Source organism: Oxyura jamaicensis, chromosome 4 (genome assembly GCF_011077185.1).
Source record: "Oxyura jamaicensis isolate SHBP4307 breed ruddy duck chromosome 4, BPBGC_Ojam_1.0, whole genome shotgun sequence".
Taxonomy (NCBI): Eukaryota; Metazoa; Chordata; class Aves; order Anseriformes; family Anatidae; genus Oxyura; species Oxyura jamaicensis.
In genome coordinates, this window is record NC_048896.1 from 4,976,318 (window position 1) to 4,989,973 (window position 13,656).

At 35.1% G+C, this 13,656-nt stretch overlaps 1 protein-coding gene across 6 annotated transcripts in view; it reads left to right on the top strand.

The window, feature by feature from the left end:
• The window catches only part of PCDH11X (protocadherin 11 X-linked), a 489,383-nt gene that overhangs the window by 418,604 nt on the left and 57,123 nt on the right, over positions 1 to 13,656 (top strand). Inside the window, exon 7 of one of the 6 annotated variants that reach the window (XM_035323629.1) lies at positions 5,742 to 5,956. The exons of the other annotated variants lie outside the window; for them this stretch is intronic. Within the exon in view, the coding sequence (XP_035179520.1) occupies positions 5,742 to 5,863 (122 nt within the window). The 3' untranslated portion in view covers positions 5,864 to 5,956. Of the gene's footprint in view, positions 1 to 5,741; positions 5,957 to 13,656 lie in introns of those variants that run through there. 6 annotated transcript variants of the gene reach the window in all.

Here is a 13,656-nt window from a genome sequence, read left to right on the forward strand (position 1 = left end):
CTCATGGAGTGATATAGGTCACTCCTTGCTCTTAGCTGCTCTGTTGTAATGCTAAAAATCTTAGAAAGTATCTAATTCTTAGATTAGAAATTATATTGTTCTGGAGATAGACTTTTGAGAGGACTGAAACTTAAAATTAAAATGTTATATTCAGTAATGTTATTTACAACAGGGTAATCTTAGTGAACTTAGACCAATTATATGGGTGCTGATGAATGATGGAATTTATTGTTTCAAGAAGAAGCATGATAAATATGCTTCAAGTGCATTTATTTCTGCAACAGATATTGAATAAATATTTAATTTCAGTGACTGGTCATGGAAATTCATGATTTTAGGTGGTCACTTCTAAAACAAAGGTAAGCACAAAAGTGCTTTTCTACCTGGGCAGCACTGTGTGTTTGCTAATCATATTATTAAGTTTAATTAGTTAAGGTTAAAGGTCAAAAACCACCAAATTTAAAGTAAATATAACATAAAATTACTTTTAGAGTATGTTCATTACAAGAATTCTATATTGCAGTTTCTACCCACAGATTTATTTACAAATGAATTCAATACTAGCATTGCAGAATAAACCATTCTCATTGCTTAAACTTAATTAAGAATGCATCCCTGCTAATTGATTATGGTAATACTTTCATAGAGGTTACTCCCTAATGGCTATCTCAGGATATTTTCTGCTAATTATGTAGCAAATTCCTTTTCTGTTCTTCATTGTCACTAAAACTAAAAACAATCTGAACTTTACCTTGGTACTGCAACACATACAAGCATTCTCCTAGAATTTCTAGAGACTCTGAATACCCTTACTTGTGTTTTTTACTATTTGTTTTTCAAAATTATGTCAGACATATTTTCTTATTGGGGGAGAAAAAAATAAATCTAGTTTACAAAGTACAGTGCATTTATAAGACTGCTTTTATGCTATATGGAAAAAGGGGACCAGTCTGGATCAAGGTTAACTAAGCTTGTATTTGATTCACAGATACCATAAAGAAATAAAAATGACTGCATTCAATATTGCAGTCAATGATAAATTCACCTTGGTTATATTTGCAGATTTAGGAATATAATGTGAAAGCTATTGCACTGCTTTTGGTGGCACCATTCATCCTGTCAAGATGTATAATGAAATAAGGACTACAGTAATATTTTGTATGGCTTATTCATGCTTTTGTAACTATGTATTTCTCAGTAATTTCATAGATCTCACTTTCTTATGTAAAAACTGACAAAAGTGAAGTTAGACCTCTACATCCAACAACATATACAAGTAAGATCTTGCACGTGAATTTGATTTTAATTTTTCCAAATTTCACAGCTTTGAGACAAATGAGATGTAACCCTATGAACTGATAAACTCCATCAAAATGAGGACCTCAGTCTGTGCATACTGAGCAACATATGCATTTTAGAGAGCTGATTTTAACCCTGTTTTCTCAGGCAAACTGTTGCTTTCCTCATAGCAGCTCAATAAGAAAAGGGATCTCACATCACCAAAATATCAGCAGGTGACAGAGGGTATTAGTAACTTAGTTTTGATGAATTTCACTGCTAGGTTGATTTAAGTTCAGTTTCAGACTTTGCATTGAAGTACAGAAGATGCATACAGACATTCCCTTTTGTCGACGTCTGTGGGTGTGAGAATATATGGAGCCACCAGCTGTTCTCACCATTCTTCCCCCAACTCCTTTGTGTGTGGTAACTTCCAGGAGAAGCGTTGCAGGAGCAGCTGGTAACTCCTTATATTATCACAGGAAGACCTGCCAGAATTTCTCTTTCAACAGCCTCCTTAATGCTCAGGTTTTGTGCAACCACCCATGTGCTGGCACTGGTGATTTCCTCCAACAGAAGCTTGAATATCTCCACATATATAATTGTGAAGGTTTTCAATAGTTGTGACATGAACTAAAACAGTCTATTTGAAGGATATTAGAATAAGTTATGCAGTAAAGAACCCATACTTTTACTTGAAGTTTAAAGGAAATGGAGTATAGTTCTATCTATCCATTTCTTCAGATCTATTTATTTATGGACTTGCAAGTATTTCCCATATAAACCTGGTGTTTTTCTACATGACATAAAATTATATGAAGTTTTGCATTTTACAATTTGGCCCTTTCTATCAGTTCATATATAATGGTAACCACACAGGATGTGTATGAAGAGAATGTCACTCAAGCAACAGAAGTGAGGAAAAATATTAATCTACAGATATAATGATTAAGATTTTTCCTTATGTGTCAATAAAATTCTCTGTTTACTTTTTTCCTAAACTGAACTCTGAAATGTGCCACAGAAATAACTATTTTAAGTGAATTTACGAAAAAAGATCATATTTTTAAAAGACACTAAGTTGGGATACTCTGAAAAAAAATCAAAGCAAGTATTTGGCATTCAGCAAATACCTCATTTCTTTGGTAATTTTGTTCAGAACAGTCTGTCTCTTTCTGTAAGCACTGCCTTTCTGATTTGATTTTTTTCCCCTCTCTTGCATTTATCTTTGACATTTAATTTCCAGATGGGTGCTTAGTATGACTGATGGTTGTTTTTTTTTTTTTTTAATCCAATCCTGAATTTATTTTCAAGGCTGCAAAGCTCAATGGCTGCCACTTAGGTACCATTATTTTTGTATATCCATATCTGAAATCCTTATTTGATTAATTATTACATACAAATTAACATATGAAGAATCACACAGGTATCTGGGTCTCATCAATGCTATCTTATCTAATATATTTTGATCTTTTCTTCATTGACATCACTGTCACCATAGTTACCACCAAGACAAGTTAGAAAAATGTCTCAGTAAAAACAAAGGAGAAAATATCGCTACTGTATGGTCCAAGACAGCAAAAGATTGCCTAATAGTTAGAAACAGTAGGCAGTACTCAGATTTTTTGCATTCAGAGCTTGTTACAGACATGTCTTGTTTAAAGTTGATGGATGGGAATTTTACATAAGTGTTTGCAATTCCAGTGTGAGAGTAGCCATCACCATCGGTTAGTAAGTATTTTTATTTGGCTTGTAAAAGCCAAAGGTGAGTATTGGAGATGAAGAAAACCAGAAGAAAATCTTGGATATTGAAGAAGTTAAGACCTTTTTTATTTGCTTTTTAAAAAACAGACACTTGAACAATTGAATCTGAGTAAAAGAATTTGTCAACTGAGTAGGCAGAATAAAGTTCAGAGGAAGTCTTGCTTGCAGTTTATTACAAAAAGTTGATTAATATTAATTTTATAGAAAACAATGATTTAATTTGCAATAGTTTCGTACCCTGCTTGTATGAGATCTCAGTTGTCTACATCAGTGTACAACTTTTTTTTACTTCCTTCTTTGTCTTTTCATTAAGTAAAGACAGCATGGCTTAAAGGAGCATTACATACATAGCATGCCATAGACAGACAGACAGCATATGAATACATGCATCCTTTGGCTCCAATGTTTACATTTTATTCTCTGTATTGCAAAATGAAATCCTCAGAGATACTTGAAACCTGACAGGACACAGCCTTGAGCAACCTGCTCTAGTTGACTCTGCTCTGAGCAGAGGGTTGGACTGGATGGTCTCCAGATGCCCTGCCAGCCTCAGCCATGCTGTGGAAGTGGTCTGACTGATACCCTGCTTGTAGAGTAAAATAATAAGTTCTGTCACAAATGGTCTAAATATGTGGGGAAAAAAAAAAAGTAACAAAAAATGAGAAAATTCTCAAAGCAATGTTTGTGTTGCTTACTAATGAGGATCCAGCCCATATTCTTTGACTATATGTTATACGAAAATTTCACATTTTAATTATTAAGAATCTATAATTTGGAAGGCTCACTGATTATCATATATATATACTAGTTAGTATATAGTGCATGTAAGATGATGGAGTGGCTCAATTCTTTTGGATAATATTAAGAAGCATCACTGTCAAATTATCAAAAGCTATTTCACTTTCATGGATAATGCAGGAGTCCCATTCTGGCCTAGATAAATGAAAAATTAACTATGACATTTTATATTTCTTAAAGTATCTGACTTGAATTTCTTATTTATTTATTTATTTTATTCCTGTTATATATATTATATTGACTGGTCCCATTTAACCCTGTATTTTGATTGTGTACTTTCTTTCAAACTGCAATGAATATGAACTTAATATTCAAAATACTAAAAAGAAATTCATAGAATCCTAGTATGGTTTGGGTTGCAAGCCCATGCAGTTCCACAGGCAGGGACACCTCCCACCAGCCCATGCTTCTCAAAGCCCCATCCAGCCTGGTCTTGAACACCTCCAAGGATGGGGCATCAACAGGTTCTCTGGGCAGTCTGTGCCAGTGCCTCACCACCCTCATAGTGAAGAATTTTCTTCTAACATCTAATCTAAATTTGCCCTCTCTCACTTTAAAACCTTTTCCCCTTGTCCTATCACTACATGCCCATGTAAAAAGTTTCTCTCCATCTTTTTTATAAGCCCCCTTTAAATACTGAAAGGCTGCAATGAGGTCTTCCCAAAGCCTTCTCTCTTCCAGGCTGAAAATCCCCAGCTTTCTCAGCCTGTCTTCATAAAGAGGTGCTCCAGACCATCAAAGAGGTGCTCAGAGCATATTTATGGCCTCCTTTAGACTCACTCTAACAGGTCCATGCCTTTCTTGTGCTGGGGGCCCCAGACCTGTATGCAGTACTCCAAGTTTGAGTACTCCAGTGAATTATAACACTTGAGAATAAATACAATACATAACACTGTATAAATATATACAGAAAACTGAATGTTAGCTATATTAGATTTTCCTGCTATATATACTGTCTAATATTTCTTAGCTAAAAGCAAACAATTGATGTTAAACAGAAAAAAAAAAAAAAAAAAAAAAAAAAAAAAAGATCTCAAAGTAGAAGCTTCCCAGTACACGAAAAATGTGCCTTTGGTGGCCACATATAATTCTAGGATATCCTCTAGGTTTATATTAAAATTTTTAAAAAGTGAGATTATCCTCTAAATTCAAAACTTCATACAGACTTTTAATGTAGAAGCTATGAAAAATCTGTTTGTCTCTGTTTTTTTATCTAATTACATTAGTCTCTTTAAAAAAGACAATGTTGCTATGCTTTCTGCTTATTGATATTACAAAAACTTGTACTCTTTCTTAGCACTAATTTATTCAGTTATAATGAGTTATTGTTTTGTTATTACAATACAGAAAATATGCATGGGTTTTATTAATTTGTGTAATCATCAACTGTTACATCATTTCTCCTGTTTACTAGTTAGACTGATACAAAGCTATGTTATGTCTTTTTTCTAATGATTAAGAAACCAAGTTCAAAGTATAAGGTTTGTTTATAAGTAGCCTATTTTTTTCTTTTAACAACTGTATGTAATGCAAGGACAATCAAAGCGTCATTGTGCTTGGAGCTATATGTACATAAAAAAACAACAATACTGAATTAAATAACCAGCAATCTTCAATACTGCTTTACCTTGTCAAATACCTTATTTGGAAATAGATCCGATAATAAAAGGGTATAATAATAACAGCTTCCACATTGATTTATTCTTTGTCATACATTTATGTGTGAAAAATATTTTGTTGACTTCCTTTTAAAATGCATGACCCAATATTAATAGTTGTACAAGTTAGAGCTTGTATGTCAGGTTTTAGCACTGCATGATTATTTCTATGGCTGAGTCACAAACCCCATAGTAACTGGAGTTAAAAATGCTGATAATTGTTTAAATCTACTGGCATTACAGGGCTTGAGAGATCACGGAGGTCGTTCAAGACTACAAAACTGTCACCATTTCTGACCTACAGTGATGGTGAGAGTGCAGGACTTAGCAATTCACTGAATTATGGGGCTCAGAAATGGCAATGAATAGAGTACTTCCAGACCAGGGAAAAATATAAGCACATTTAGTGAAAATACAGTTCTTTCTCTACTTAGAAAACTCTCTGATAGTTTTACAAATTGTTACTGGGCAAAAAGAATTCAGCAACAGATAATTTGCTGTTAACACAATTACAACTCTAATGGCTTACTAGAATTTTGTTGTGTGACTGGAATCTGATATCCTGCCACAGTATATTATGCATGGGAATTTCTAACCACATCCCATTAGAAAAAGCCACAGTATTGTTTTTTTGAGTTCCTAGCTGCAATTAGGCAGCAGTGGAACATTGATGCAAAGCTTTTATGAATAGAAACCAGCATGCCCCTGGGCTAGAGAAGTGAAGGGATAGCTCAGCAGCAGCAGGAGACAAACTCACATTTTGAGCAGCACTGTATATTGCATGAGAAATGATTTTTAATGTGAACAGCCATCTACATTCACCTGGCTATTATAGGAGACTAAGTCCTTGACAACATCAGCACTGCCATTCGTGATTTGAGCAACTAACAAATATCGCTTTTTAACGGCAAGGTGCCAAATTCTGTTTATGGAAGTTTTTCCACAAGTTAACCTCATAAATAGAGCTAGTAATATAACTGAATCTTATTAGGTGGTAATTTTATTTAGAACTGTTCTAAGGGTGGTTCAAAAACTGAGGAAAAAATAAGAAAACCATGCTTTAAAAAAGCAACAGGTGATTCAGTTTGCAAAGTTTGCCCACTAAGTTTTTTGTGTGGTTGCCTTGGGGCTTTGATTTGTGGTGATTTCTTTCCTAGAAGATTAAGAGAGATTGGCTTGTAGAGCTACATTTGGGCAGATAAGAATAAACCATCAAGAACTGTCAACATATGAATGTACTTAACTAAGATAAATCAATGAAGGACCTTAGTAAATGTCAAAAGATGAAGAGCTTAAAACAACTAAATTATAGGGTTACAGAGACAATGCCTTTGCAAGCAGGGTGAGGAAGAAATCAAGAATGAGAGAGAAGGCCATATACTCATACAATCTATTTCCATCTAAAAGTTCCTAATCCTGTATTTGTGTTTTTGTGTGTGCGTATGTGTGTTTAAATAAATGCTGTTATGCTCAATCCCAAACATCAATTTGTTGCAGAGAAGACAAAAGAGTAAAGCCTCTGAAATGTTGTTTCATCAAAAAAAATTACATAAAACAACATTTACCAGGGATTAAGTGCCACAGCAGAGTCACAGGTGAACCACCTCACCATCTTTGGGAGTGTAACGGTTGAAGTAAAACACTGAAGTATGCATAGTTTATTATATAAGCTGGTATCAAGCTTTCCTTGAGGATATTAGTCAGTTATGAAGCTGAACTGATGCTGTGCAGCATATTAAAAACACCTATTGCTATGTAAGTGCTAATAGTTCACTACTACATCTACTTAATACTAGTGTTGTTGCTGATACATAATATCACTTGTTTCAATTAGTAATTTGAATTAAACTAGAACAGCTAGGAAAGCAAATTCCAGTATCATGGCATGTATATTATCTGCATTTGGGCCATATTTATCATCTAACCCTAGTAGAAATGTTTGGGTAATTTGTACACCAGTAGATCTGCTCATATAACAGACAGGCACTCTGAAGGCAACAGTTTTACCATGGTCCCTAACTGCTGATTGAAGATGTACTTGAAAGATTCTTGATTTTAAATTGTAAATGGTAATGAGTTTTAAATCAAAACTATTTTGATCACTACAGGTATTTTTAAAACTGAAACTCTTCAGAGGTCAAAATTTCCAATCAAGATCCAAATGTAATTAAAAATGTACTGGAAAAGAAATGAACAGAAAAACTCCATAAACAAAAAATAAAATGGAATGGTACAAAATCTTTCAATGATACAACATGAGAGGCCTAAAAATAGACACTCTAGAGAGGAAAAAAATATTATTTTAGAAATCGATTTATTTGAAAAATTGTCTTCCCCAATCATAAGTAAAACTTTGACATTGTCAAATCAGTGAGAATTTTGTCTTTCACACTGAGTCTGTATTTCCAATGAAAAACAATCAAACAAACAAACAAAACCCAAAACATATTCTCACTTCATTTAAAGCAAAAGAGGAAAACAGTCATTTGACCAGTTCTACTTACATAACAAATTTTATTCTGTCAGTTAAAGACACGATAAGGTAGTCAAGTCAGAATTTGTGAATCTTGTCTGTGCCTGCCACAATGCATTGTTTCTTCCAACATTCATTCTTATGTATCAGTTTATAAATCTACTTTAGAATTGGCAAGAGCATAACAGAGTACTCTCACTCATATAACTTGAATTGAAAAGATCTCTAAACTAACATTTGTACAGTGGCCTCCTTCTAGTGAGCCAGAGCCAGCCAACATGATGAGCTCCTCTGCTGCACTATAGGGTTTAACAAAGAGCTATATGGAGGCATATCTGAGATTCTTTGGGGTGATTGTGTGTGTTTAACCAAATCAACACTAAGCCATCTTCTAAATTTCCACTCAGATGCACAAACTTTCTAGAAGTGAGGTAAACAAAGCTAAACATGCATGTTTGTGCTTTTAAAATATTAAAATATATATAATATATATAAATATATATATATAAATATATATATAAAATATTAAAATATATATAATAACTGCCAAAATGGGTAGTAATATTACTTCAGAGAAGCAGAAGCTACATAAAATGCAAGAAAAAAAGACACAAAAAGCATGTTCTCCAATTCTGAAAGCTGACATTTATGTTCAGTCTAAACTAATGTTAATTTAAGATTTCTCTTCTTTCATGAAAACAGCCAGTGAAGTTACAAAAAGGAAGCACATCCCAAGTTCCTGAAGATGTACTAAACATTTTGAAAGAAAGTTTGTTACCCTATCAGAATATTTAATATGCAGGATGCGTTTATTATGAAAATATTTTTTAAATCCATCATTCTCAAGAATGCCTTTTTTATTATTATTTTTTTGTCAGCATAGCAAAAAATGAAACTCTGTAAAAAGCCTCATTATCCCATAAATGCAGATCTGAAAGCCTTGTCAGGCTGCCTATTGAATTAGCAAATACAAAAGTTGAGCTCTCTGATTGATGCTGTTCTGCCAAAGCAGCAGCCAAGAGGATTTAGGTAGCTTTACTAAAGCTGGGTTGTATGGAAAGACTAAGTATTAATTCTTAATATGGTCAAACACAAGGTTGGAGCATGTCTGCTGAGACTGCTTTTTCCTTCTGTTAGATTACCAGATTCAAACTTACTGTCAAAATGCAGAACAGAGGTTTAGATGTGAAGTACTAACTATATTCCAGAAAAAATAAATAAATAAATAAATAAATAAATAAATAAAGTTTTAACCATATGACAGTTCTGAAGAAAGGATCCCAAACCCCTCAAACTGAAAGAAATAGAATTCATACAATGTTGAAGATGTAAGAAAATGCCCTATTTTCAACTTTTTTGGGGGTGTGGGGCTTGTATCTTTAAGAAAGGAGAGCATGAAGAACAGGATCCATTTTAATCATGAACCAAGTAAGTTGAGAAGCAGATATGGCTGCCCTATCTTGTTTATACGACAGTTTTAGCTAACTGTGCCTACTGCAACTGCTCCATCAGCAAGGTAGTGTTAGGGTCATGACTGCTAAGGCGGCCTCTGCAGCAAGAAAGGTCCCTGTTCCCACACACAGGAGAGGGGAAAAAAATCTAGGACTGGTTACAGATTTTTTTCATGGATGGCAATATTTAGTTTCTCTTACATTGAAAAGCCTTGGGGTAGGACTTTTATGATTATTTAGGATTCATTTGTCTACAGCACATTGTGATTAAAAGGAATTTAACCTATTTCTACCAGAAAAAAAAAGTCTGTAACAAAAAGAGCACTATCATTAACTTGCTTATTGTTAACTGTTGCAGACAGAACAAAAAATTAATATGATAGAAACAGAGTTTTCAATTTTCAAAACATTTCTCAGGCTGCTCTTGTCTAGTCTTTAACATGAGATAAATATGAAATGATTACAACTAGACTACTCATACTTTTTCATCAAATACTGGTTTTATTGTCTGTGTACTCTGTGTTTCCAGAAAGTGGTAGAAAATAAGAATGACATCCAATAACAAACTTACTGCTCATCAGCACCAAGGCTGTGAACTATTAAAGTGTCTGAAAAGATACAGCTCTGTAAATGTATTTGATGTGTAGACTGTCATGTTCCTATCCAGACCTTATGATACTGTGTTTGTGTCCTTTGTATGTGTGATACCAACTACACTGCATAGAGCAAAGTTTTTACTATTTTTAAACCCCATTTAAATTTTCTGGAAACAAACAAACAAACAACAACAACAAAAAACTTTAAACTAGTTCAGTGTTTTTCATCATGTGACCAGCACTTTCACCCTGCATAAGTTGCCCAAGGGTAAATGTACAGCAGAATTTTATATCCTAAATTATCTGTGTCTTTTAATTATCTGTGTCTTTTCCCTCCCTTTTTCCTTTTTTTTTTTTTTTTTTTTTTTTTTTTTTTTTTTTAAGGCTGCTGGTTTGAATAAAATAGACTGAATAAGTTTCACACCTGTTAGTTTTTCTGCCAGGGAATTTTGATCATTTTCCCATTATACACAAGGTTGACTTATTTTGTGAAGTGTTTCTTACGTTTGCATTTTATTTGCAATGTTATTTTCAAAAAGTGTGGTTATAGGTTTGTCTTGACTTGGTGGCTGCAAACTGGGTCATCTAGCAAGAAGTAAGTCTTCCATATCTCCTCTTAATTTAAGAGGACAACTAATCAAACTCTAAGGTTTCTAATGCATGAAGAAGGAGAGAAAGGATTGAGAATGAGAGGCAACCAGCACAGAGCTGACATGCAGACAGATGTGGACGCCTCAGATGCAGCAGACAGAAACAACTTAGGGACTTAGAGCAGAATGAATAAAGCTTGTCAGAGTTGCTAGACTGAGAGCAAGACGGAAATAAAGGCCTTTCCAATATGCTGTAACGACACAGTGACAAAGAGTTTGACCTGTTTATACATCTGTCAGGTTTATTGTCTCATCCCAATTTTGAATTATTTAAAAGTTAATAGCTGAAGATGTGTTCTAATTAAACTTGGCTTTTGAGTTTGGAAGCCCTTTTGTCTATGGTTCTTAGAAAATCTACACAGATTCAGGCTCTCAAAGTCTGGCTGAATTGGAGCCTTGCATCATCTCAAGCTTAAAACATTCAAATAAGCACTGCATTGTGAGACATTATTGCAGCACAGTGGCAGCACTTTTGTACTAATGAAACAGCAGTTTCTTGCCACTGTTAGCATTTTAAATTGGTTTCCATACTCTAGTTTGCAGCTTAAGAAAATGAAGAAAAATCTCATACATGCTGAGAAAACCTTGCTAGAGATTTTGGCAGTGTGTTTTAAAGCCATTTAACACTTATTTCACTTTCCGGGAGTTGCATGCACATTTAGGTATATTGAAACTTGAGTGATTATCAGAAAGGTCACAAAATAGAGGGACAATCAGAATCTAGAAGAGCTCTTTACAAATTAAAAAAAAAAAAAAAAAAATCACTTGGAGCAAAAGAAAATGAGTATTTGACTTTCATGACAATTTGACTTTCAGAACTGTAACCAGATATAATCCATGTCCTATGACAGTCTCTTCAAATAACTTTGACAATGAGAAGGACACATACATTTAGAAGTGTTTGTTGTCCAAATTCATATGAACTAACAAAAACTAAGAACATCTGCTTTGGTCCTGAGGCACACCAGTAATTTACTAGCTGATCTTTGAAGAGAAACACATTGTAAAATCAGCAAAGTACATAACTCAAACTCAGCTCATATAGCTTATAGCTAATTTTTGCCTGGCAAATAAAGATACAAATTTGATGAGCTTTAACATACAAGATAATATGAGTAGTCCCATGATAGGGAGTATTATACAAAAAAGAAACAGAGAGAAACATGAAAAGCTAATTGCTGTAAATTCTCTGCAGCAGTAAGAAACATCCCAAAGCCATACTGCATTAGATTCACTTGCATAGAAATCGAGAACTGGTTAAACAAGCAAAACTGAGATTGAACACTCCCTAGCTCAATGGCTCCAATTTCATCACAGTTTTTACAAGAAAATGTATGCTGTTTACCCAGCATGCACAAATTAAAATTAAGCTAAAAATGTTTTTCTTTGTTCTTTTCTACTTTACTTTCCGATGAGCAATTTTTCTTGCACAAACACTGAACAGAGCAAATAACAAGCTCATTGAAAATATGAATCAGGAACAAGTAGTTGATTTCTTCTCTTTGCACTGCAAATTAGGCATACAAATCAAGTACAGCATTGTCCTTAAAATGCATCTTGCTGGTGCAAGGCATTAAAACATTCTTATACCTGTAAAAGTAAGGTTAGAGTAAAGAATACAACCCTTCTCAGAATAAAGACTGCTTACAATGCTCCATCCCCAAACGTCTGTGCAAGATTAATTGAAGTAGAAAAATTAACCAAAATGTATAGACTGTATAGATTTCAGTGTTAGATTATTCTGTGGTAACTCAGGTTGTTATATATGCTATTACTGCTGTCATATCTCAGCCAATGTACATGAAAGTTATAGTCTGTAATGAATGATAGGATCAGAATTTAAGCTTATTTCAGTCATTCAGAAAAAAAGAAAAAAAGAAAAAGAAAAAAAGTCTCATACTTTTCACTCCAGCATTGTAACTGTAACAATCAAGAAACATCTGACATGACTGCATAGCAAACTTCTGGAAAAATCTATAACACAAGAGTCCTGAACTCTCCCCCAGAACTAGCTACCAGCCACTGCTACTAAAACTAAATTTGCAAGTATGACTGCTTTTTCTCCAGATAATAGGAAGCAAATAAGAACCTCAAAGGTAAGGAAAGTACAAAACGTAAGGATCAGGGCCGGACAGAGCACCATATTGTAACCTGTGCTACAAAAAAAGAGTGGAGAGTCCTGGTGATTGGGGACTCCTTGCTGAGGGGCACTGAGGCTCCCATCTGCCACCCAGATAACCTAGCCAGAGAGGTGTGCTGTCTTCCTGAAGCACATGTCAGAGACATTAGGAAGGCTCTGCCACAGCTCATTAAACTGGAGGACTACTATCCTCTTGTAGTCATTCAGATTGGATCTGGGGAAGCTGCTGTTAGAAAAATGAGGAATATTAAAAAGGACTTTGCATCCCTGGTTGTTGAAGGGATCGGGGCTGCAGGTAGTGTTCTCCTCTGTATTCCCGCTGGGAGACTGGGTTGCAGATAGAAGGAATAGAACGGGACAGGTAAATGACTGGCTGAGGGGGTGGTGTCTGGATCAGGGATTTGGGTATTTTGATCTTGGGCCGTCCTTTGAGAGGCCGGGTATGTGGGCTGTGGACAGACACCAACTGAGCAAGTGGGGTGCAACTGTGTTGGGGAGCAAGCTCTCTGGGCTGATTACCAGGGCTTTAAACTAGGTTTGATGGGGGAAGGGAGGGGAGCTAAAAGTGACAGAGAAGGGCTGGGGGAAATTGTCACTACTGTCACTGTTGAAGACAGGGAAAAACCTCTGAGCTCTCCCATAGGATTGTCTGAGAGCTCCTTGGAGAAGGTAGCATTCCCGATGCCCCATCCGGTATCTTCTTCTTGCATCCCCCCAGGGGTAACTGCATCTGCTGCTTCCCTAAAGTGCCTGTACACCAATGCGTGGAGCATGGGAAATAAACAGGATGAGCTCGAGATCTGTGTTCGGTCATGGGCCACGATCTCGTTGCTATCACTGAGACGTGG